The following is a 25,963-nucleotide window of genomic DNA, read 5'->3' as shown; positions in this document are numbered from 1 at the left end:
AGAAGCTGATTGTTTGCTTTGGGCAACTTCCCCCACTTTATCGCCTCTCCGAGGCTTGGTACATCTCCCCCTAAATGTAAAGCAGTAATTGTATGGTTTCAGTGGTATTGCCTTAGAGAAGGGGGGCTCCTGGTTTCCAGTTCATGAAAGGGTACACCCTCTTGTTAAAATAATGACTGCAAACCGGAAGACGCGTCCCGCCTGTAATTAGCATTGTTGCCTCGGCACATACAGCCTTTGATTTCAGTGTAGACGTTAACGTGCGGTTTACGATTGTTCCCCATCATGACCACAATTGGCTAAAAAGTAAAACGAAATCTTTTTTTTAAACATTCATTCTTTCCTTGCCATAAAAAGGCTGGAAAGTGCCTGCAAACATGATTAAAAAACTTTTTCCCGAAATTAGGTATCTCAGCTCATTTTGGGAAAGGAAAATGAGCAGAGAGACCTAATTTAGGTGGCTTCATTTACTCAACTTATTCATGACATTTGACTCTCTTCGGTTGTCTATTATACAGCCTTTAATGTTAATCATTTTATACATTTCAAATAGCCATAGGGACGCTCAGTGGCAATTAGTAGTGGCAGAATTGCTTGTTCTGAAAAACAATTCAACATATTAGGACTGTAGCAGACGCTGGAGCTCATTCAGACCTGCTCGCTAAGCTGTGCCCGCTCGCACTGACTGATATTCGCCCGTGTATAATTCGCAATGCGTGTGCGCAAGCCAGTCTCTGCGATCTGGAATCGGGCAATCGTAGTAAACAGCCTGGACGCTACTTTGAGTGACAGATAGAGCCGTTTGTGGGTGGTAACAGGGGAAGGTGCTTGTGAACGGGGGAGTGGTGCTGCGAACGTAGGCGTGTCTGACCGTCAAAGCGGCATTTAATGGGCACCCAAAGGTGCGTCATGGGTGCGTCATTTGCCGCGGCAGCAGATGTAATTTTACTTGAAGTACTCACGGTGCTTGCGATAGGCTAGAGCTCCCACAAGCACTGCGAGTGCTTCCGATGGCTCTCGATGTTCCCGATGGTTTTAAACACTTCCTGGAGATGACGTTAGCTGCGGCCGGGAAGGGGGCGGCATTACACTATTTTGCGATCGCACAGTCGCCGCTCGCTAAGACATAGAGGGCGTCCTTATGCCTTGCCACACGAGGATCGTGCTATTAGAATACCCGGCCCCTTTTGGATGCGAGCGAGTGCAGCTTAGCGTCCGGGTCTGAATGAGCTACTCTGTCCTATGTCAGTTTGCATACCAAGGGCCTGATTCAGACCCACTCGCGAGCGGCTGTCCGCTCGCAAGTGGGTCGATGTTATGCACTGAGCATGCGCACGACGGAGGGAGCTCCGTCGTGCGCATGCGCCAGACGCGACGAGCGAAGGAAAGTCCTTCGCTCGTTGTGTCCGATCAAAGGGGGCGTGCTGTCAATGTTGATTGACAGCACGCCCCCTTTGGTGGGCGTGCCGGGGGCGTGCCTCCCTGACGGGGGCGTTCCCACGGGAACGCCTCCCGTCAGAAGCCGGCCCACTGACATCACTAGTGATGTCAGTGGGAGTGATTTTGGCTCTGATAGAGCCAAAATCACTCCGGAGCTTGCGGTTGAAAACCTCAACCGCAGGCTCCGGCTCGCAAATTCGATGGTCGCGATGGTCTCGACCATCGCGGCCATAACAAAGCACGCTCGTATAGCCTGTGGGTGGTGACCCACAGCTATACGAGCGTCCAGGAGGACGCTCCATGAAAATGGTGCCCGGCCCTCATTCAGAGCGTGCGCTCTGCTCAGAGCGTACGGCTCTGAATGAGGGCCCAAATCTTAGGGGAAATTGGCGTGCACATGGATATAAACGTGGACACATAAATGTTTATCATTGTTGACTTCAGAGATTCTGTAACTTGGTGCTGATTCATTACGGAACGTAATAGCGATTACGCAACCACACGGCCGATAGTTGCGTACTGAGCATACGTTTGGGTGATAATCCAAAACAATAAGCAATATTTACTTACTGACTTCATACTTTTTCAGAGAGGCAGCAGCTTGTCCAACGTAACCAGTTATGGCTGAGGCAGTGAACACAATCTTCTGGGTTTCTTCAGCACGTTTCAAGGACAAATATTACACCGGAATGCACAAACAATGCATTTAGTAGTTTTACACTAAGCAATTGGTATTCAATAAAAATATCACAGTGTAAGCTAACCATGTGCAGAGCTCACACACTTGTGCAATAGACACTAATATGAAATAACATTAGAAGATCACACACCTTATCCAATTGTAATACTATTAATAACTATAACAAGTGTAACTACTATGGACTTCACCATCTAAAGTTTATACTGCAGCATAAAACCAGTTTGCAATTATAAGGGGTAAATTTACTAAAGTGAGAGTTTTTAGAAGTGAGATTTAGAAGAGATGTTGCCCATAGCAACCGATCAGATTCTAGCTATTATCTTCTAGAAGGTGCTAGTTAAATGTTAAGTAGAATCTGATTGGTTCCTATGGGCAACATCTCTTCTAAAACTCACTTCATTTTGTGAATGTCTTTAAATAAAAATAACAGAATATTTCACTAACAAAACAAAAGGGTGTCGTATGTAATGTCGGCAGAATGTGGACACTATTTTAGTCCAACCCTAATTGCAGCTGAAACCTAACTGCAGCCTAAGCTTAACATTAATTGCAGCATAACCCTAACTGCAACCCTACCCTAATACCCCTTTTCCACCAAAATTCCGGGTCTGACCCGGAGTTGGAACAGAGTTCCTATCCGGATCAGACCCAGAATTTAGTCGGCGCCGACTCGGGATATTCCTGTGTCGGCGCCGCTCACACCGGAGTCTGGTCTGCATAGACTCGGCTTTCCCGGCGTGAAAGTGGACGCTTGGAGATGACGTCATCTCCAAGCGCCACTGAAGCCGGTCCAATCAGCCGGCTAGCAGCGCACTCCAGGTCATCGTGACCCGGAGTGCGCTGTTCTCACAGCAGGGTTTCACGGGCTACGCCCGCGTTAAACCCTGCTATTTACCTGGGTTGGATTGCCGGGTCACTGGACCCGGCGATCCAACCCTCTCCCCTTTTACACCAGGGAGCTGCCCGGGTTATCCCTGCAATAACCCGGGTTTTAGCTCTGGTGTAAAAGGAGTATTATTCATACTTCCCCACTCTCCCTGATTGTCAGGGAAACTCCCTCAAATAGTAGCAATCTCCCTGTCTCCCTGAAGAGTCTAGCAATCTCCCTTATTGCATCTATTACCCCAATTATGAAGCTGATATATATATATATATATTAACAGAGACATATACATACAAATGGCTAATTGTAGCCTCAGCCTAACACTAATTGCAGCCTAACCCTAATTTCTGCCTAAACCTAACACTAATTGCAGCATACCCTAATTACAGCCTAACCCTAACCCTAATTGTAGCCTCAACCTAACAGTAATTGCAGCTTAACCCTAATTGCATCCTAAACCTAACACTTGTACCTCTCTTACATCGCAATTGGCAAGTCGCACCCAGAATATGTACACGCGTCGGTCCCAAGTGCGACCCGCCTGAGACCCCTTTCAGACTGGCGGCCCATTGTTTCTGAGCCGACGCTTGGAAATGATCTCCACTCCAAGCGCCGGCTCTCCCTATGCAGTGAACGGCCTCGACCCGGGTTACCCGTTCACACCGTACCGAGACCTGGGTTGAAATCGTGTTCCACCCTGCTTGTTACCCAGGTTGAAAACCCGGGTTATTTCAACTGGGCCCTTTCACACGGCACAGTAACCCGGGCTATTTGCTGGCAGTGTGAAAGGGGTATTATTGATAACATATCTTAACTGCAGCCTAACCCTGATTGCAGCAGAACCCTAATTGTAACCTTAGCTTAACACTAATTGCAGCCTAACCCTTAGTGCAGCTTAACCGTAACACTGATTTCAGCCTAACCCAATTATACCCTAACCCTAATTGCATCTTAATGATCAGAGGCCCCTTTAGCCTCTAATTGCTTCAGAGGCCAGCGTGCACAGTACCAGTGGGGGTCTGCCGAACCACAAGCCGGGAGCCGCATCGGAAAAACAAAAGTGCCGCATGCTGCTCGAGAGCCGCGGGTTGGCCACCCCTGCTCTAAACGTGTGAGTGTATTGTGCAGGGGGCACCCCCAAAGAACATTACTTTGTAAAGGGAACCCTGTTACAATGAAATTATTCCTGCACCTGTAAAAAGGGACGTTGCCGGGAACATTATACTTTTTAGGGCGGGACTAGGGGCGGAGCCACTTACTCGCGTCATTTTGCCCCCGCTACACAATGCCGATATATTTCCGGCAGTAGGGAGCATGGGGCGAGGTCATGATGACGCGATTCAGCTAGAATAGCGTCATCAGCCCCACCGCTGCGGATTTTTGGGGATGCATTACGGGGGGGGGGGGGGGGACTGGAGGCTTGCCTACTTTTCCGGGGGGAAGGGAGCGGTACACGATTTTCGGGAGTCTCCCTGCCAAATCAGGAGAGTAGGCTTGTATGAGTTATTATATGTGTCATTTTATCTCTATCCAGGGTCTAAACCCTGTTGGGCCTCTGTCTGAGGTAAATGTGCTAGTTCATTGCTTCATAGTTCATTAATTTTCTGTTTCTTATTCCCTGTGGGATGTGAACATAAATTAATGAATAAATAAATATAACAGCCTAACAAGGGTATGTTCTTATCACTAATAGTCCTTTGTCAGTGCTGTATACACAAATGAATAACTTGAACTGGGCAATATGTATGTACTGTGCTATTGTTATAATCATAATATTTACGGATTTATTTGACATGTGTTCTCATTTTTCTCCTCAGATGTGGATGAATGTTTGGATAATAATGGAGGATGTCAGCAGATCTGTGTTAACACAATGGGCAGTTATGAATGTCTGTGCAAGGATGGATTTTTCCTCAGCGACAACCAGCACACTTGTATTCATCGTTCTAACGGTACGTGCTGTACTTGGCGAGCCCATGCAGTTATCTTAATTAGATGTTTTGTCATATGTCTGAGTTGTCTTAATAACAGATATATTCACTGTCATGTTATTACGCAACCAGGGACATTCAACCTATAACGCGAGGAGAAAATCTACGTTCAAACCAGGGCCTATCGGGGGCCCGTTCCTAGGGTGACCAGTTGTGTGGATGCATGGCTGCTTCCTGTTCGGAGCTCTGTGGTGCTCTTTACATGCTGCATTGTCAGCCTTATGGGTTTAACTACGCCTGCTCGGCAGCACGGGCCCCTGGAAAGGCCAGATTATTTGTACCTGCATACATCCCCTGTCACAGCACCCCTGTTTTAGACTGCCCTATTTTAGGGCCGACATAGTTGTCTCTCCACATCTCTCCCAACGTTTCAGTAACCAGCCGCCACTGCAATCACTTTAGCATTCCACAGCGCTTCAAACGCTATCTTGGTCTGGGTTCCCCGACCCAGTAGAAACATTTCTAAGTATGTTTATTTTACAGTTTCCTCATCATTCCTACCCAGGACAATGACTTATTTATTACAGAATACGAGTAATCTGTAATAGTTTTCCCTTTATTAACATATTAACCCAGTAGCTCCTGGAAGGTTGGCGCATCCACCGGCCATGGTAATTAACGCGCTAACGCGCATCATTTGTTCCTGATCTCCCCTGATTACTAATGTTATTATCCAAACACTGCTCTGTGGATAGTTATAATGACTTAATTAGGTCATCAATTGTGCGATTAGCGTATTCCAGTAGCTGCAAAGATTCTCGTTAGCTGTATTCAGTCGCTGGCCAAATTGCTATTCTTTTCCAGTAATTGCTGATAGAATGAGGATTTCACGTCTGACGGTAATGATCTCTGATGGTGCTTTAGCTCTCAACAATATGTCACTGTACTACAGGCGAGGCTGGCTGCCAACGTTCCAGTATGCCATCCACGTGTCCTAAATGCCCGGTTTTACGGGGAAGACTGAGACTGATCACCATGGTTTTCTTTTTTTTTTTATAATCTTACATAATGTTGACAAAGGGGTGATACTGCTGGGGCATAGCTGTTCTATTTTTATTTAAGTAATAAAACAGTTGGATTCTCTCGCACATTTTAATAGACTATTCTCTAACCTTTTACAGCCTATGAAACCGTTTTAGGCTATTTATACATCAGTGTTTGCAATGCATTTTTTTATGCATGTTATAATGCATGTAAACAGTGCAAATGTTATGCAGATTTGTTTCCCAATGTCCATGACACCTTGGGGTTTATAGTGGTGCTTGTGAAGTAATTTGGTGTAAATATGTCTGAGGGTTATCAATTATTCTATTCTCTGCTTGCGTTTTCTCATATATACTCTGTTGACATTGTGACATTGATATATTGTTACTATTGTTATTGGATTTGTTACTATTTTCAAAATAAGGTCATCCATTTTTAAATCCTACCCCACAGTTGATGAAATCGTTGTCTGTTTTGTGTAGTTTTTTTTTTTAGTCTTATGGTTGAAATACAGCACTTATAATATCAGTTTTTATTAGGCTGCTAGTCTGTAGCAGAATCTATTAACAAGTGAATTTACAAAGAAGCAAAATGGGTAGTCAGACTATTTTCACGACCGCATGTTCATATGTTCCTGTTTGTTTGTGTGTGTTCATGTATGTATGTAAACTTCATTAGGCTGTACTCAGATTGCCAGCACTGAAATTCCCCGTAATTACGTGGCAACCCACGGTGATTACTTGGAAAAGTTTATTCACAGATCAGCGAGACATATGACAATAGGCATGGTATTGCCATAAACGTCTGCTTCACAGGCTATCATTGAAAGCCGGGGTGATAGCTCATGGTACTTTTGTGTGTGTCATCAGTTAAAAGACTTCACTTAAACGTTTAATGTCATCTTGGCTAATGTACTGTAGTAAAATAGTTGTACATCTCCTGCAGTGGCAGCGGACGTTACGGATCTCCTAACCCTTTGGGAGCATTTATGATGCACTTGAAATTTTGCAATGAACATGAAACCTTCAGCCCCCCCTGTGTCTGTGGTAGTTTCACTCCTAATTCTAAAGATAACAGCTATAGATATATATTTGCATTTACAATTAGATGTAAATATTATATAGGACTGTAGTGAATGGCATGTCCCAAAGCTAAAATACAGAAAAGTGCTTAATGATGAAACAATTTAGTAGCAAACCTCTCCCCGAGGTTTTCTGCTCTAATTATAGCAGAACATTTCTGAGCGTGCAGCCACTAATTCTCATTCCACGCTTTCTCCAACAGAACAGTTTTCATTTACGCTATTCCTGGATAGTTCAATGTTAGTCTGACTCTAGGCAAAACCTGGATATTACTTTGTCAAGTCCAAACCTAGAAAGAACAGTAGAGCATTATCACTATTCCTCTTGCTTCTTTATCTTTCTCTCCTAAAATGTGGAGCTTAATTTTAAAACATCTCAGTTTGACCAGTGCCAAATACTGAATAATCACAAGAAAATACTTGCATTGCTTTATATAGAAACACTATTTTTAACAAAACCACCTAAATTTGCCAAATGAAAACAAATATATATATATATATATATATATATATATATATATATATACAGTGTTCTCCCTAGCTGTTTTTTATGGGTGCACCACCCGGCAAGAAACAGCCTACCACACGGCACTTTGGGAGCCTGCAAGTGGGGACAGTATCTGGGAGCTGTATAAAAAGGACCAGATCCTACAGACTTTGCAGCTTTTTCATAATCAGACGACTGGGCCTCTAATAAGAAGAGGAGAATTAATGTATAGAATGTTATTTCAAGTTTAAATCATTATAAGGTCAGGGTTTAAATAATTTTTTTACGAAGGCCCCCACCCAGCTACTTTTTGATGCCACCCGGCTGGAAACAATTTCTGGGAAGAACACTGTATATATATATATATATATATATATATATATATATATATATATATATATATCTTTGGGAGTTTGTAACAGTTCCCTCTATTGTCATAAGGCATATTATTGATACTTATTGGAAAAGGGGAGGTGATTCTCACAGCAGCCAATCAGATTCTAGCTATCATTGATCTAATACATCCTAGAAAGTGATAGCTGGGATCTGATTGGCTGATATGGACAACACCAGTACTTTCCCTTTTTGGAGGTTTCAGTGAGTTTACCCGTTTGTGTCTGCTCACTCTTACCATTAACTGAATGCATGAACGAACCAAAACAGAGCAGTATTTTGGACATAAGCCCCTGCTCCTCGGGAATGTTCCGCAAGTGGGCAGTCCCAGGGGCTTGATGATGCCCATAAGCAGTACTGCACAGCTTGGGCTGAGGACATGATTGTGGTAGGTATTTAAAAGAAGCAATGATGATTTTAGGATACAGAAAAGGGAAATTTTTAATACAATTAAAATTGTGGTTTTAACATGATAGGAGATTGGACTTTTCAGTGACGAGTTAGATATGAGATGTCTACATTTATAGAACGTCAATTTATTGTCCCTTGTGGCCGAGGGGTCACTTACCTGCTCCCGGCCGCAGTGGCGTCTCCTGCGCTAGCTTCCAGGTCCTGGCAGTCATGTGACCGTCAGCTTCGGCAGAGCCATATCATGCACCAGCATTCCGGTAAGTATACCTGCCCAGACGCTAATCTCTACCCCTAACCCTCCATCTAGTGCCCAACCTTAACCTTTTCCCCCCACCCCCATCGCCATAACCCTAACCTCCCTCTAGTGCCTAACACTAACCCTCCCATCCCGCAGTCTAACCCTAATGTCGACATTCTGATAATTTTGGGTTTTCACATGTCGGCATTCTGACAGTGTCGACATACTGTCTGGCGGCAAGTCCGGGAGACTTGCCATCTCTTGCGGGCAGCCGGGCGCACCACCCAAATTTCCGGGAGCCTCCCAGCCTTTCAGAGCGAGTAGACAAGTATGCCTCTCTGTGCCATGTACACTTTAGAACAGTGTGCCTCTTCTGATTTCTTCCACGTGTACCTCGGTGCACTTGATACAGTACTTCTAATTGGCAGAGGCACCTCCCAAAAGCAGAGAGTTGGCTCGCCCCTTTCAAGTCTGCTGGATGCACCATCAAGGGGTGCAAAACCAGCAGGAACCATAGAGTATTAAATACAAATTGTTTTGTCCTGTAATATATGCTGCTAATGACATCTGTATCCCGCTGTAGTGTGAAGTATTTTGCAGTCGTGACATTAGTTGTGTTGTCTGCGTTTTGCTGCAAACTCTGTGATTTCAACGAACAAACTACTTTTCTCCTAATCGCTCTTCAGCATTTCATGTTCTGTGCGTGTATACAGCAGGTCGTTTCTTATAATAAACCTCTTAGTTACATTTCTTTCCTACTTGTGGTTTCGATTCGGATTTCAGGATGCTCTGAGAAATTGCCGGCATAAGACTGTTTTTGTGTAGACGTTGGCCTATGAAATTTTACTCGGTACAGGAATTCAGGGGAAAATTCTCAACATTGTAAACAAGTAGGAGAATAACGGTGGAAAAAATAAATATTTTGTCCCCACAAACGAAATTCCGTTCATTAACTAAATTGTGGTTTAAGCTCAGGGTCAGCCCTGATTCTGCAGTAACGTTGGGAAGGAAGCGTGCAGATATAAGATGGGTGTATTAGGGAGCTGGAATCTCCTGCATGCTTGAAATAGCAGCGTATAATTAGGGCAGGAGACCATACTAATCTGACGACCGCTGAGATTATAATACTGAGGTGCGGCTGCATCGATTCCAGATATCTCTTACTGCGCTGATACCGTACCTGGTATTACTCTAGATAAACATCTTACATATTTCTTTATTACATCATGCATTAATTTTACTCTTTATTCCCGAAGTACAGTAAATATCCCTAATGTCTAGAATAGGAAGCAAATCAAATCCACTTACATGGGCCTCCACAGGGGATTTATCACAGTCATCGCTGCTTTGTACACAGGGACTGTGATGTCCAATTCTTTAGGGAATGTATTAGCAAAACCTTTGGAAACTTTTTGGACCAATTTAGCAAACTCACTGTTGTCAGTTTTCAGAATCTGCCAAATCGACTTTGCACATCTCTAACGGCATTTAAAATCGAATTCAATCTTTAATCAATCTAGATAATTAGAGCAATTGTCTAGTTGTCACAGGGGGTTTGGTATGGGATGCCGACGCTCGCGATGCCGGCGGTCAAAATCCAGACGCCGGCATCCCGACAGGGTTAGGATACCGACCGTCAGGTGTAACCCTCCCCCTCTCCCTACCGTAACCCTCCCTCCTTTGTGCCTAAACCTAACTTCCCTCCTGGTGCCTAAATGTAACCTCCCCACACCCTAAACCTAACCCTCCCCCCTTAGTGCCTAACCCTAACCCTCCCCCTAGTGTCTAGCCCCTAACCCTAAGCCTCCCCCTAACCCAGTTACTTACCTTCAGGATGCCGACGCCAGGATTTTGACATGTGTCGGGATTCCGCCGTCGGCATTCTGACCGCAGGCATCCACTTTTGTCGGGATACTGCGCCGCAGTAGAGCGATTGTCGGGCATCTGCGCATGCGTCTGAGTTGCACTGTTCATGCGGCAAGGTACATTGCCGTAGTCGTTCGCAGTGAGTATTTATTCGCAGTGTGATTGACAGTCAGGGAGCATTTGAGGGAGGTAACCTTTCACAGGGGCGTGTCACATCCTGCGTCTTCCATCCTGTATGCAAGATACATGGATCCAGCTCCCTCGGCCTTTCTTTGCCACCATAGCGTCACTCAGGACGGCTAACATCGAAGCAACGGCGGCCGATGCTATGTTTGTGTATGCAGATACTTGCATTTGCAAAGCGTCCTGTGGCGTCTCAATACATATCCAGGAGTCTGCGACATTGCCTGTACTCCCACAGCAGCTACGTACAGGATTGCAGCTGCGATGGCGTTAGCGTACATCTCTGAATTAGGCCCGTAGGCAGCAGCATGTTTTCGCCATTGTCACCTAGGGCAGTTTTAATCATTGTCCTCCTGTGTATCGAAAAAGTCCAATGTACCAGTTATCGATTTTTTGAGGGGAGGGGGGGCTTATTCTGTGACAATTGGATCTGTTACCGGGAACCCGTTATCCCTAATCTTTCACAAAGTGGACAAGAAGGGAGCGGTCTTAATAATGTCATACCTGCAGATATACCAAGCCCAGGGTTTCATCCTAAAGTCGCTGTTATGAGCTGCTGTTTCACCATTTACTAAAAAGAGGATTTCTATGGAAAGTACCAGGAAAAACTAATTTTTATTTTTATCTATTTCTGTATATTTTAGTCTTGGTGCTCCAAATTCCATATCTCAAGCATTCTGGATAAGAGATCCCATAACTTTATATTTAGTGTCCAGCACAGTGGTCAGTATTGCTCTCTTTCAGCACTGGAGTCATAGGTTTGATTCCGACCAGGGCCTAATCTTTGTGGAGTTTGTCTGTTCTTCCCATGTTGGTGAGGGGTTTCCTTGGGGATGCTCCTGTTTCCTCACAGTGCACAGATCAATTGGTAGGTTAATTTGCTTCTAATCAAATGAACCTGTGCATTTGCATATCTGTCTGAAAGGGAAAATAAATTGTAAGCTCCTCTAGGGCAAAAGGCGTGTGACTTTTGGTAATGAGTTAACGTACTCTGCAGAGAGCTGCGTCATTTCATCATTAAAAATGATAGAGAAGTGTGGCTGAGTTTTACCTCAAATCTTCCCGCCAACTTTGGATCTGAGGTCATCGTCTTTAGAGGCCACGCTTCGGCTTGCCTGAAAATCTCTCTGCATCAATGTGTCCTTTTGCAAACTATTAACAATTTTAATTTCTCTTCCTTATTCAGTTTATTACGTATCCTCATTTTTTACCTTATTAAAGAAACTGCAATAATTGCACGATATGAGCAATTACCGGGAATAGACAGAACTTGCTCCCAGTGAACATGAGGTAGTTAGAGCACAATAGGTGCTCTGTTTGCACACCTCATCATCGTGGCTTATTTATGGACTAGTGAATAGTTAATTACTTGGTAACCCTTATAAAACGGCTATAACTCTTTCCTGGGAAAAAGCCTTAGTTAACTGGGCCTGATTTCCTTGTATTTTTAATTTAGAGAGCTCCTTTCTCCAAGCAGGGTATGGTTTGCAGTTGATTAGTCTTCGGTTATTAGAAGCACGCTGACATAAATGGAATTGGTTAGAAAACGACCCTGCCTTGACCTTGTAAACTGGAGTCTTATAGACTTGTGTTAGAAGCAGTTACTCATTACCAGCAATTATCTCGCATTGAAAAATCAGATGCAAAACAGCTGCATGTTCGGCCTTGAAAAAATATTTCTTTAATTTACGTTTTATTATGCGGCTTTTTTTGTTGTTGTTTAATTGGAACAGTATATTACAACAAGAAATGTGTTTTCTTATTGGTGTTACATTGTCTTTCATTAGTGTACGTGGCCTTATTTTGTGAGACCTGATTGATTTATATATCATATCCAGAGCTTCTCTTTTTAATTATGTAATTAGCGAATCGCTACCTCTGTCCAGTTCCGTGAATGAGTCAACTTCTCTTGTGATTTCCACAGTCTTGCCGAAATTTCATTCTATGTACCCTTCTTTCGTTTTGTAGTTAGTCTGGCCATACACTAGTACGACCAGCATAAGATGCGATTCATCATACGATTTCCCTTGAACTCCCCAGCAGCTCCCTGGCAATCCCGGCCGCACGATTTGGTGCTTTTCGACACACGATGTAAATACGATCTCACGTATGATCATTTGCCCCTATACGATGGGTCGTGATACGATAGATCGTGTGCCTCACAAAAAACATGCGATCATCATGTCACTCAAAGGCCGCCGCTCGGACGGTCGGACGTACAATGCATCGCATGCGCAAATACACGGCACGATCTGCATACGATTACGTTGGATAATATGGGCTGCATGTCTGATCATAAGATACGATATAAGAGCAGGGGGAGCGCGAATCGAATCGTATTCCTACCTAAATACTGCACGATTTGCACACAATCCATCGTAAGACGCGTCTAAAATCGTGCAATCGGCATGAAATCGCGCTAGTGTATGGCCAGCATTAAAGGCCCTGTGAACTAGTAAACAAAACTGTGCGCCTGTAAGCCGTGCATCTGTAGTTATATCTATTATTTAAAAAAACAGAAATCTAGATTAATCAATAATAATAGCTAAGACCGACTATTAATACATAGGCTTCATTCTAGCACCCTGCACCTGTCACACCCCATGCAGTTCCTCTTTCCTGTCTGGGGTGTCACTCTTTGCTCTGGTGCCTCTTGCACACTCTGATCTCTATCTCAGCAGTTTGTTCCATCAGCTGAGTGTGCTAGAAGCACCAGAACAGAGAGCGACACCCCAAGCAGGAAAGGGAAACTGCAAGGTTTGTAATAGGTGCAGGGTGCTAGAATGAAGACTAATTACATATTATTATGGTGAAGTCTGAAGAAAAGGGAGCATACTGACACCCAGATAAATTTTCAGATGCGTCTTTTTTGCCTAAAATGCATCTAGAACGCACCAGCAGACTGTGCTGATTAATGTGATATGTGACACTTGTATATCTGTGTGCGACTGAGTCTCTGAATCTATATAGGGAGTGCTACAATGTAGTGGCCGCAACTTTTTTCATTCCAACTTCCGCTTCATATACAGACTCACGTGCACACAGATATACGAGTGTCACATGTCTAATTAATCTGCTGGTGCCTCCTAGATGCACCAGCAGGTTATCGTATTGCATTTTTGGGGCAAAAACAAACAAAACGCCCAATGCTAGCAGAATAGCACGGGACCTGGCGGCTCACTCATGCCAAGCAGGTCGCGCTGCGGGGCGTATTAAGGCTACATGCATGGGGACATATCTGTAAATGTTCATCTGAACAAGCTTTAAGTGCGCGCACTTAACATACCCTCGTCATCCAGTTATGTACTGCGCACTTAGCTTCTTGACATCAAGAACCAGAATACAGCATGTAATATGGATAAATGATCCCTATGCAGGGGGTCTTTTTTTTTAATCAGTTTGTAGCTTAAAAAAATTATATTGCCTTTAATTTGCCAATGCATTTTCGGTGGCAGCGGTAAACTGATAGGCCTGCTAGTCCTGCTCCCCTCCACGTATGTGTGACTCGGCCTCACCTGTTCACAGGGACTTGGGCTTCCAGTAATAGATTCAGTTACAAATAAAAAATATATATATATAAAATACATTTAGATTTTAAAATAATTTGTAATGGAATTTTTTTTTAAATAAAGCATTTTGTTCCGTATGGTACATATGCATTAGCCATGCTGAGATGGCGATATCAATGGGAGGCAGGGGCATATCAAGAGAGGAGTGGGCCCGTGTGCAGCCTCCGTCCGGGGCCCCCTCCTCTCTCTCCGCACTGAGTGCAGCGCCGCAGCAGTAGACTCTGGGCTCTAGTCTGTGCCCAGTGTCCACTGCGCATGCGCAGGTCACGGGGAAAATAGCGCGGCAGCCATTTTCCCCGCGATTTCCCTGCTGCGCTTGCGCAAAATGTCAGGAAAATGGCCGTAGCGGGCATTTTCCAGGCGATTTTTTCAGCGCTGATAGCGCCGACATGGGACTCCGGAGAGGTAAGTATTAAAAAATATGGGTGCAGGGTGTGTGTTGTGGGCCCCCCCTGGACCCACGGGCCCGTGTGCCCCGCACACCCTGCACCCATTATAGATACGCCCCTGATGGGAGGACAGCTGGCAGTACTTGCTTGCACCACCGCTGACTTGTTAAATAGGCTTTCCCAGGGCAGATTTCACCAGTGGCTCTTTGCCAGTGGGCTTGTTAAATAGAGAGATACCCTATCGTATTTGGCACTTTTCTCTTTGTATTAAATTGACCCCATAGTTCCTGAATATGGTATTTATGCTAAACATAGGGCAGTACATGAACACAGCTTATACTTAAACATTTGTGTTCATTCTTTTGCTTTCTCTATAAATTTAAAAATAAGGACTGTACTTTCTTCTTAAAAACAGGCAATCAAAGGGGTTGTCAACTTTTGGCAACTTTCTCTTAAGTTAAGATCCTGCGCTGATCATTATACACCATGGAAACCCCCATTTCCTAAATGGGAGGGCGCGCTATTCACGCTGGAGGACTCGATGCGTCCGTAGCTCCATGTGTTATAGACAGTTCCAGTAAAAGATAACAGAAGGCATCTTGTCTGTCTGACGGGGTTTAAAATCCAAGGCTGTGCCAGCCTACAGGTCCCATGTAGTGTTCTCACTGTTGGTGTGTTGGGCTTTGTAGGATTTTAAAATGGGCCAATTAGAGTAACTGTGGGTGGAGTTTTGGGTGTGGATTAAATTTATAGATTCTGTTTGTCATTTTTGAGGCCCCTTTTCCTGCAAGAAAACCCCTCCCTCCATCCATCCCTCCCTAGTTGGTTGTCGGCTTTATTTGGTGGGCAGGAGAGAATGTCAGCAGTGGCCATCTTGCTTTAGTTCTTAAAGGGCCGTTCCCACCAATGCATGGGTTAGCCATATTCTTCTACCTTTTTGTCGTTTCCCTACACAGTTAAGTCAGCCATTTTATGTGCTGAAGAAGTAAGATTCAGCCTATCATTTCACTACCAACTAGTGACACCACAGAGGCACACAGTGCAGGAAGCCATTTTGTGGACTGAACCAGTATTTACTAGGAAGCAGTCTATTAATTCACTGGGAACCAGTTAAATTACTGAGACAAAGTGATGTTTCAGTGATATGGCTGGTTGCCTGAAAAAAAAAATTAATTATTGGTATCTTTCTTTCAAGAGAAAGGTTACTGTAATCAGCCATTTTAGGTGTGGGACTTGTTAGCCAATCAGTTAACTAGGAATTATTAATATCGCTGACATAACGTGGACTCATTCGTTCCTAGTAAATTCATAAGATAGATATTTTGCACAAAAATATTGATTCAGACCACAAAATGGCTGCTTCCACACTGGGTAGGGCAGACGATGGTTAAGTTACTCACAGGCAGCCCTGTAAATTGGACTTGCTCCAAGCTTTTATCTTTCAGACTCTATACAGTAATGGGTCAAAGCTTCTAGAACAACTTGATAAAGTGTTGGTAAATTTGATTATATACTTCGGAGCTTCCTGAAGACTGAGCCCTGGAAATTAAAAAGATGTGATTAATGAAATACAATCTGCTAGACCGCATTTATCTGGAGTCTGTTTTGGCTTTGCTACAGGTAAAATGTTAAAGTGCAAAAGATATTGGTAAGAGGTTCATTGAAATATCATAAAACTTCATCATCCAAGCTTGAGAAACTTAAATCCTGGTGCTTATCAACCACTAGAAAATGGATTTAGAAGCCCTCATATAACTATAACAGAGTTTCAGCTTGGTCTGTGCAGCCGATCTGCGGTCTGAGGCTATGACCGACTTAAAACGCTGTCTTAAAGAAAACATTCCCAGACTCTTTTTTTTTTTAACTATTTTCCCAAGTTTCCTTCTTTTCCTTGCTTCTGTCAAAGCTGTCAAGCCAATTTCCTCATTCTACATGGCGAAGCCACAAAACTAGATTACAAAAATTGAATACACATGTAAATTGTGGCTTTTGCGTTTCAGTTTAGAGTAAATAGTTTAGTGCAAATTTGAAAGGTTTATGGGGTCATTGGAAGATTACTCAGAAGCGCAACATTGAAAAGGGGGGAAAAAAAAAACATTTTGGAAAAAGTTATTACGAAATTCTTATATTTTTTTTTCTGCCAATTAAATATGTTTAATTGTATAAATAATTTGAATTGAAACAAATTATGACAATGTTGAAAAATTATTTGATTGCAGTTGCGTCCCAAATCGCCAGCATAAAATGCATTTACTGAAGATCTGCAGTTTGTGGGCATATAGAGAGTTGCAACTATTGCGACTTGCGGGCAGGTCGGCATCAGTAGATATGCATCAGGTTTACGTCACGTACAGCCCGTTTTGGACCATTTATTTTGCCTGCAAAATACACATTTGCTATTGGGCTTTTATAAAACATATAAACCCTCTGTGATACATCATATACAACATGTTTGGAAGAAAAAAATAGCAAAAACCATCATGCACAAAATGAATATATGAATAAATGACAAAGAAAGTGCATATTTACATTGAGAGATGAATTCTCAATCAGTCAATCATAAGCCGCCATCAACATGCTGTATTTGCACTTCCCTTCGGCCACCTGCAAATGATACAGTTTAGATAGGCGAAATGCGTCTCTGAAGATTGGCCTCTGATGAAATTTACTCCTGTGTTTGTGAGTTAAAACATTTAGGGGGGAATTCAGTTAGCAGCGATACTTAACCGGCGACTAATTGATCCCCCAAAGTCGGGACTTATTGGGTGCATGGCTTAATCATGGGAGGCGTGACCATGTCCTCCCCCTTAGAAAAAGAAAAAAATGGTGATGTGCGCTGACGAAGGGGGGGGCGCTCTGAGCCCCTCAACAATGGGCAAATCCAGGGAGCTGCAATCATTGTGATCGCACCCCCACCATGCGCGGAGGAGAGGAGACTGCTGCTGCTGCTGTTCAGTGGCAGCAGTCTCCCTGGTCCAACTGCAGCTCAGCACACAGCAGCATGTACTGGGATGCTGACAGGAAGCCGGTTCATATCGGGCATTTTCATCTGACCGAGAACAGGATGTGACAGCTGGGGGCCACCCGAGAGTGTATTACAAGGCAGTGATAGATATGTATGTGTGTGTATATATATATATATATATATATACTGTATATATGGCTTTGTTTGCTTCAATACAATTTTGTATACTTTTTGCATATTAATGGTGGTGTGCTGGTCTCCTGCTGTATGCTGAATGGGATATTTCAAGGTGGATTATGCATTGAACTGTAACCTGGCACCCTCTTTTGTTTTACTATAAGAGTGTGCAATTTTTTTCTTAATTATTTTATATATATATATATATATATATTATATATATATATATATATATATATATACATATTTTACTATGAGTGTGCAATTTTTTTCTTAATGATCATATATATATATATATATATATATATATATATAAAGCACTAATCCACGGCACTCACCATTCCTAGATTTGGGGTGCAACATGGTATGTGACCACATTGTTTAAATAGAAATCACAGGGGCTCTGCACTCACCATAATAACTAACAATATTGTTAGTTATTATGGTGAGTGCAGAGCCCCTGTGATTTATATATATATATATATATATATATATATAATGTACATAATAATTTCTTTATTTTTAAGAAATACAATTAAAAAAAGTGCCCAAAATATACAATTTCTAACGGACGAAAAACAATATTTGGTGGATTATTACTTATATTTTAATTATTGTCATTATCATTGGTAGTATTTATTATGAAAATAAAAAAATTATGAATTATATGAATTGCTTCACTGTACTATATAAAATAAGTTTTAATGCGAGAACCCCTTTAAGAAAAACTTTCCTAACAATTGTATAAAATGACCAGTTTTAGGTACTGGCTGAACGGATTTCTGGCAGGAAAGTGCTGTTCATCATGTCTGACAGACGGCCATAACTTTTCTGTGTGAAGATTCTGTCCCTCAGTGAAAGCCCGTAGAGATATGTCGTAAAAATCTGGACGCCCATTGTCCCGTGTGCACAAAGTTTGCTCTTGAAAGAAAACCGAATTGTAAAGAATAGAGAATGGCTGTGTACACCAAGAAGCCTTATTAGTAGAATAGGCTCTTTGTTGCCTTGTTCAGTTAATGAGTTGGTGAAAGTGTCATTATTGGCCGATTAGTGGAACAAGAACCTTTTTACATTGAAAGAATGGCCATCTTTCACCACATCTCCGGCAGAAGATACAAACATACCTCAATACAACCCCCCGTATTGGTCCCAATTGGTAAAAAGAATTAAGGACCCGATTCAGTCAAGTACTTAAACAAAGCTGGTGAGTTTTGCAAGAATACAGCCACTCAGCCTTGGGAGATGCACAAAAAGTGAGACCAGAAAGAAAAGGAATAAAAGATATCTGGAAGTAATTACTAAGTAACTATTCCAGATTCCCATTTAGAACGCAAGTAAAGACTTGTATCTAATTTATCTTGATGAAACGTTTTACTAGTTAAGTATTTGACGGAACCTTTAAACTCTTTACAGCTTTGCCCCAGCGCCATTTACAGGAAAAAGTCCTGTGTTTTTTTTTTTTTTTCCTTCCTTTGATTTTTTTGCAATGAGTCAAATATATAAACAGTAAAGAATTTTGGATGAAAATTATACAGGGACTTTTATGTCATCAGCAGTTTAAATTTGAAAAGATAATTCTATTTGGGGGGGGGGTACGATTTCCTAATTATCACGTGACCCAAAAATATAAAATAGATCCAAGTATAGTAAGTTCACGTTATGAAGTTTTTGAGATGTTCCACCCAAAACTGCAAATTAATAGAATAAAGAGCCTTCATGGTATAATATCAGTGTCACACTGGGGCATGAATTGCCCACCAGGTAACGCATCGATAGGGGGCCAAAGCTAAGGGGTGTGGCCATCCACCTGATTGGGTTGTGGTCAGCCGCAACAGACGGACTTGGCCAACCCTGTACCTCTGAGGGCCAATCATACCCTGTATAATATACAAGCATTATAATAAGGTGTAACCATGTTTTACTTTGGAAAAACTATGATTCAATTTCTTGGTAAAATTTTCTTTCATTAATTAATGGCAAAGAGAGAAGATGTCAGATTATTGTAACCTATAAGCAGGTTGAGGGAATGGTCTATTATTGTCCCACTTTGCATGTTTCAATGTTGGAAGGGTAAGTTCATGTCAAATAAAGCCAATTGGTTTGTCTACCATTTTTAATTGCGTGCATCTGCAGATGCTCTGCATGGCCCCTATACTGTACATCGGCTTGTGAGAGCAGCCTGCAGATGCTCTGCATGGCCCCTATACTGTACATCTGCTTGTGAGAGCGGCCTGCAGATGCTCTGCATGGCCTCTATACATCCGCTGGTATGAGTGAGCTGCCAAGTCCCGTGAGACTTGGCTTGCGCCGGGCTTTTCGCCTGAAAATGTGTCTTAGGGGTAAATTTACTAAAGAGAGAGCTTTTAGAAGTGAGTTTTAGAAGTGATGTTGCCCATAGCAACCAATCAGATTCTAGCTATTATCTTCTAGAAGGTGCTAGTTAAATGCTAAGTAGAATTTACCCTCTAGTCTCAATCGGATGTAAGAAACCACTTCAGCAGACTTCACTGATTCATTTGATGCTAGTATATCTATGTGCGACTCTGAGGGGTATATTTACTAAAGTGAGAGGTTTTTAGATGTGGAGATGTTGGCCATAGCAACCAATCAGATTCTAGCTATTATCTTCTAGAAAGTGCAAGATAAACCTTGACCCACCCCATTTCTTCTCGGTTTTTGAAGAAATCCATTCCTACGGTCGCCTGTCAAATTTTAAAATAAATCAGGATAAAACGGAAGTCTTGCCTATACTCTTGAACTCCACGACTATCACTCGTTTGCGTAGCTCCTATTCCTTTCGATGGTGTTCCACCTCACCAACACGATAAATTATTTGCTGCCAACTTTCCTCCTCTCTTAGATAGGATCCGCCGAGATCTGAACACTTGGGGAGCTCATTTTATTTCTTGGACTGGACGAGTAAATGCCATAAAAATTAATGTTCTTCCGAGATTTCTGTACCTGTTTCAGACGCTCCCAGTCAGAGTCCCCTCAATCTTTCTAGCTACCTTGCAGCGAATGGTCTCCAGGTTTGTCTGGTCGGGCCGTAAACCTGGAGTCCGTTTTTGTATCTTATGTTACTGTGGTGGAGAGGGGGGTTTGGGTCTGCCAAACTTCCACAAATACTATTTAGCTGTCCACTTAACTCAGGCCGTTTTGGCACATGCTCCGTCCTGCACTAAGGGTTGGGTGGATCTAGAAGCTTAGCTACTTACCTTTCATTCCCCTTATTCTTTCTTCTGGATGGATCACAAGTTTAGGCCGCCCTCCCTTTCTATTCCCCCAACTCTTCGCTTCTCTTTGTCTATTTGGGACTACTGCAATAGGACATTTGCCTTGACTCAGAATCACCTCGCTATGGCTCCATTATGGAATAATAGGGACTTTGTGCCTGGATTAGATCCTAAATATTTCGCTCCTTGGACGGCAAATTATATTAAATTCTTGAGAGATATTGGTCCTGTTTGCCCGTTTCCCCTGGTTCTCCAATCTACAAGACAGGTTAGGAATACCGACAAGATACTTCCAATATCTCCAAATGCGTCATCTTTTCACCACGGTAATTGGTTCGGGGTCTCACCCATCTTATTCTCTTTTGGAGTCCCTCTGCTTACTCCGCTCCGGTTCTAAAGGGCTTATCTCCACTTTCTATAACCTTCTCTTAGGTCATAACCTGCCCTTAAAGGAGCCGCACGAACTGGCCTAGGAAAGAGACATGGAAGTGTCCTTGGTTCCTAAAGAATGGATCAAAATTCGCGAGCTGACGGCGGTCTTCCATATGTGGCAGAATCAACTAAAACGCTTACATGAGAATGTATAGGTCCCTACATGAATTTGGGCTATTTTCCCTCAGTCCTCAGATAGGTGCTGGAGAGACTGTGGAGGTGAGGGGTCTCTGGCTGACATTTGGTGGCATTGCCCTAAAATTAAAGGCTATTGGAAGAAAGTACATCGGTTGAGTCTATAGGTCACGAGTGTCTCCATTCCCCTGTGTTTATCCCTTCTTTTCCCTTCTCCCGCGACCTATCAATAGTTGTGATAAACTCACCCAATCTCTTATTAGGCACATTCTCAATGCCGCTAATTGTGCGATTGCATCAAAAAAAACTAGACCCTCCGTCCATAGCTGCCCTGGACGGCTCGATCTGGCATACATATAACCTAGAATATATCACTAGCCAAATCCATGAAAATGTTGCTAAGTTTTCAGAGACGTGGGCTCCTTGGTTAGCCTATCAGGAGATGCATCATTAGCTTAGGATGGCCCCTTGGAGATGACTCCACATGCCAACTCTTCCCTTCCTGCCTCTTACCTCCCTTATTGTTCCTCACTAACACTTCCTTGCTCCCCCTCCTCTTTGTTTCCCTTTGTCTTTCTCTCCTTCTTTTCTTTCTGATAGTGATATTTCTTATTCGAATTAGGGGTTTGTTTCGATTTATATTTGCGAAGCTTAACTGTGTTCTTGTTTTTTTCTCATATGGCTTGGAATATTATGCCATTTTGTGTCTTTTGACCCTACTATGCCATTTTTTATGAAGCTGTGTTTTGTTTATTGTACCCTGAAAAATCCAATAAAATAATTTTCAAAAAAAAAAAAATAGTGCAAGATAAATGTTTATTAGAATCTGATTGGTTGCTATGAGCAACATCTCTACTTCTAATAACCCTCACCGTAGTAAATATTCCCCCTGGATGCCATATTATGCTACAGAACATTAACACTTTTTTGAATGCTGTGGGCAGCTTCAATAGTTGAATTTAATCAAACGTTTAGTCAAAACCTGCGATACTTTGCATAGATCCATTTGCTTACATTCATTCGTAGACTCTCCTCATCAAAAACACGTTTACTAGGTTTTTTAATGCAGGTTAAACATTCTTTGTGTGCAAGATCTAAAACTAAAAACAGCTCTTATGTTTAGCTTGCTTGTGGTTTAGTTGTGTTTATTTATTCTCTTCTCCGGCCGCAGTGGATCTTACATTGTTTTCCACTGAGTGTTTTTTAAAAAGACACGTGATGTTTTCGTGTATAGAAGTACACGTAAGATTAGAAGACTCTCGTGTCACATGAATATTAGGAACCTGCAAACCAACGAACGTGAGAATTCGCATTAGTTTAATAAACAAGTAGAAATGTAATTTTCCAAACCTGATTACATAATTAAAATTGTGTTTATCTTCCAGAAACTGGCAGATATGGCCGATGAGATACCAGTAGGAAACTCTGCTTGATAGTCAGATGTGTTGGGGTTCTTTACTGTATATTGGTGCAGCGATTATGAGGTGCCTGTGTAGGCAGATCAACCCCCCTGGCGCATTCCTCCACCCCAGCTAGCTTATGAGTGTGTAATTCTCCACTAATGCAGGCTTTACAGCAAATGTGTTTCCTCCTGTGGACACAGGTGATGTTACGTGGTGATTGTGCAAATACAATAAGTCGGGTACCAGAACATCTCAAACTATAACTTGGTTGCAGAAAAAAATAAAATAATAATAATAAAAATTAGGGATGTGCAGGCTCGGATAGGTTCGAGTTTGCACGTTGAGTTCGGATTTTTCCCTCCAAAAAAACGGAACTCAGAAAGAGGCAAAACGTCATCTTGCATGGACAAACATCATCATTCCTGGACTTTTTTTGGAGGGAAAAATCCGAACTCAACGTGCAAACTCGAACCTATCCGAGCCTGCACATCCCTAATAAAAATATCTACATCTCCTTTTCCACTTCTTCACAGTGCTTGGGTAATGGCAATAAAAAACTAAAGTATACATCTCCTTCTCCTCTCCTGCACAGTGCTTAGGTAATGGCAATGAAAATGAAAGTATACATCTCAATCTCCTCTCCTGCACATTGCTTGGGTAATGGCAATACAAAACTAAAGTATTCATCTCTGCTCTTCTGCACAGTGCTTAGGTAATGGCAATGAAAATGAAAGTATACATCTCAATCTCCTCTCCTGCACATTGCTTGGGTAATGGCAATACAAAACTAAAGTATTCATCTCTGCTCTTCTGCACAGTGCTTAGGTAATGGCAATGAAAATGAAAGTATACATCTCCTTCTCCTCTCCTGCACAATGCTTAGGTAATGGCAATGAAAACGAAAGTATACATCTCCTTCTCCTCTCCTGCACAGTGCTTAGGTAATAGCAATGAAAATGAAAATTTACATCTCCTTCTCCACTCCTGCACAGTGCTTAGGTAATAGCAATGAAAACGAAAATATACATCTCCTTCTCCTCTCATGCACAGTGCTTAGGTAATGGCAATGTAATTCTCCACTAATGCAGGCTTTACAGCAAATGTGTTTCCTCCTGTGGACATAGGTGATGTTACGTGGTGATTGTGCAAATACAATAAGTCGGGCACCAGAACATCTCAAACTATGACTTGGTTGCAGAAAAAAATAAAATAATAATAATAAAAATATCTACATCTCCGTTTCCACTCCTGCACAGTGCTTGGGTAATGGCAATGGAAAATATACATCTCCTCCTCTCCTGCATAGTGCTTAGGTAATGGCAATGGAAAATATACATCTCCTCCTCTCCTGCACAGTGCTTAGGTAATGGCAATGGAAAATATACATCTCCTTCTCCTCTCCTGCACAGTGCTTAGGGAGTGGCAATTAAAATATACATCTCCTCCACTCCTGCACAGTGCTTAGGTAATGGCAATGAAAATGAAAGTATACATCTCCTTCTCCACTCCTGCACAGTGCTTAGGTAATGGCAATGAAAATTAAAATATACATCTCCTTATCCGCTCCTGCAGTGCTTAGGAAATGGCAATGAAAATTAAAATATACATCTCCTTCTCCTCTCCTGTACAGTGCTTAGGTAATGGCAATGAAAATTAAAATATACATCTCCTTCTCCTCTCCTGCACAGTGCTTATTGTAATGGCAATGAAAACGAAAGTATATATCTCCTTCTCCTCTCCTGCACAGTGCTTGGGTAATGGCAATGAAAATGAAAGTATACATCTCCTTCTCTCCTGCACAGTGCTTAGGTAATGGCAATGGAAAATATACATCTCCTTCTCCTCTCCTGCACAGTGCTTAGGTAATGGCAATGAAAAGGAAAGTATACATTTCTCCTTGGTAGTGCTACTGCCAGTCACTGCATATCTCTATCACTGCTCTGCATCTAATAATTTATCACAGCTTTGTCAGAAGTCGGTGTCAGGTGTACATGTGTTACTCAACATGTTTGGCCCGCCAAATATTTATTTGAAGCAATAAAGATAACAGGGTTGCTGAGAGCTGCCAAGGGCCCTTGTACTGAGGGTGCGTGACCAAAGTTGGGGAGGCGTCACCAGTGGCTGCATGGGGGACACTGGCAGCTGCACGGGGGACTATGTGCCCTTTAGCAGCTGGGCCGGCCCCTCCAACAAGCCCGGGCCCAGGTAATTAGTACCCTCTCTCTTCACTCTCTGCGCCACTGCAGAAAAGTGCTATATACTCTTTTAGAAAGTGCATTTAGCAAACAATTAGGTATAAAAGACTGGACACATGTTGCACATTTGATCTAAGAAAAATGCCATGGCACATGGCCCTCTTCTGCTTGTTCCCGGGCAAAGCATACACATCACTGGTCCACCGCTCTATGAGTTTCAACTGGAATCAATTAGCACAGTACTGTAATGAGGGCGTGGGGCTTGGAGTAATATTCAGTGAGTGATACATAGGTATGTATTTACTAAACGATGACTTTTGCATCAAAATACAAAGCAACACTGATATGTGGCTTTCAGGTCCAGATTGGTGAAACTGCCACAAGAAAGCCACTGCCTACAGTGCAAAGAGCTTTAGAAAGGCATATTAAACTAGTTTAAAGCAGCAGTCCCAGGGAAAGCATTTGCTGTGGCAGGTTATAAATTGTACAAATGTTGCTATTAATCCCTTGGTTTGTTTCTTCTGACTTATATTAATGATTGATACGCGTTTCAATGTTGTTCAGTAACTACCATGGCAACTCAGTCACAAGGTACATGGTGTAGTGAGCAGAGTGACTTTGGAGCACCACTCTGAGCTCTATTTTCACTGTGACATCCTTCCTCTCCTTCTGCCCCATCTGCCATCACATGACATCCTGTGATCTTGTCTATTTGTAGTAAGCAGTTTGCATTGTCTGCTCTGTGCACTGTGTATGCTCGGACTCCTTCTCCTCCCTGCAATCAGATGACATGCTGACAACTGTGACC

The 25,963-nt window shown here is 42.6% G+C and overlaps 1 protein-coding gene across 4 annotated transcripts in view; it reads left to right on the top strand.

The window, feature by feature from the left end:
- SCUBE1 (signal peptide, CUB domain and EGF like domain containing 1) overlaps positions 1 to 25,963 on the top strand; it is a 326,927-nt gene that overhangs the window by 100,850 nt on the left and 200,114 nt on the right. For all 4 annotated transcript variants that reach the window (XM_088478384.1, XM_088478382.1, XM_088478383.1 and 1 more), the window contains exon 4: positions 4,841 to 4,975. In XM_088478384.1, the coding sequence (XP_088334510.1) occupies positions 4,841 to 4,975 (135 nt within the window). The remainder of the gene's footprint in view (positions 1 to 4,840; positions 4,976 to 25,963) is intronic.

Source organism: Taudactylus pleione, unplaced genomic scaffold (assembly GCF_031769625.1).
Source record: "Taudactylus pleione unplaced genomic scaffold, aTauple2 ptg000212l, whole genome shotgun sequence".
Lineage (NCBI taxonomy): Eukaryota > Metazoa > Chordata > Amphibia > Anura > Myobatrachidae > Taudactylus > Taudactylus pleione.
This window is presented reverse-complemented; position numbering and strand designations above follow the sequence as displayed.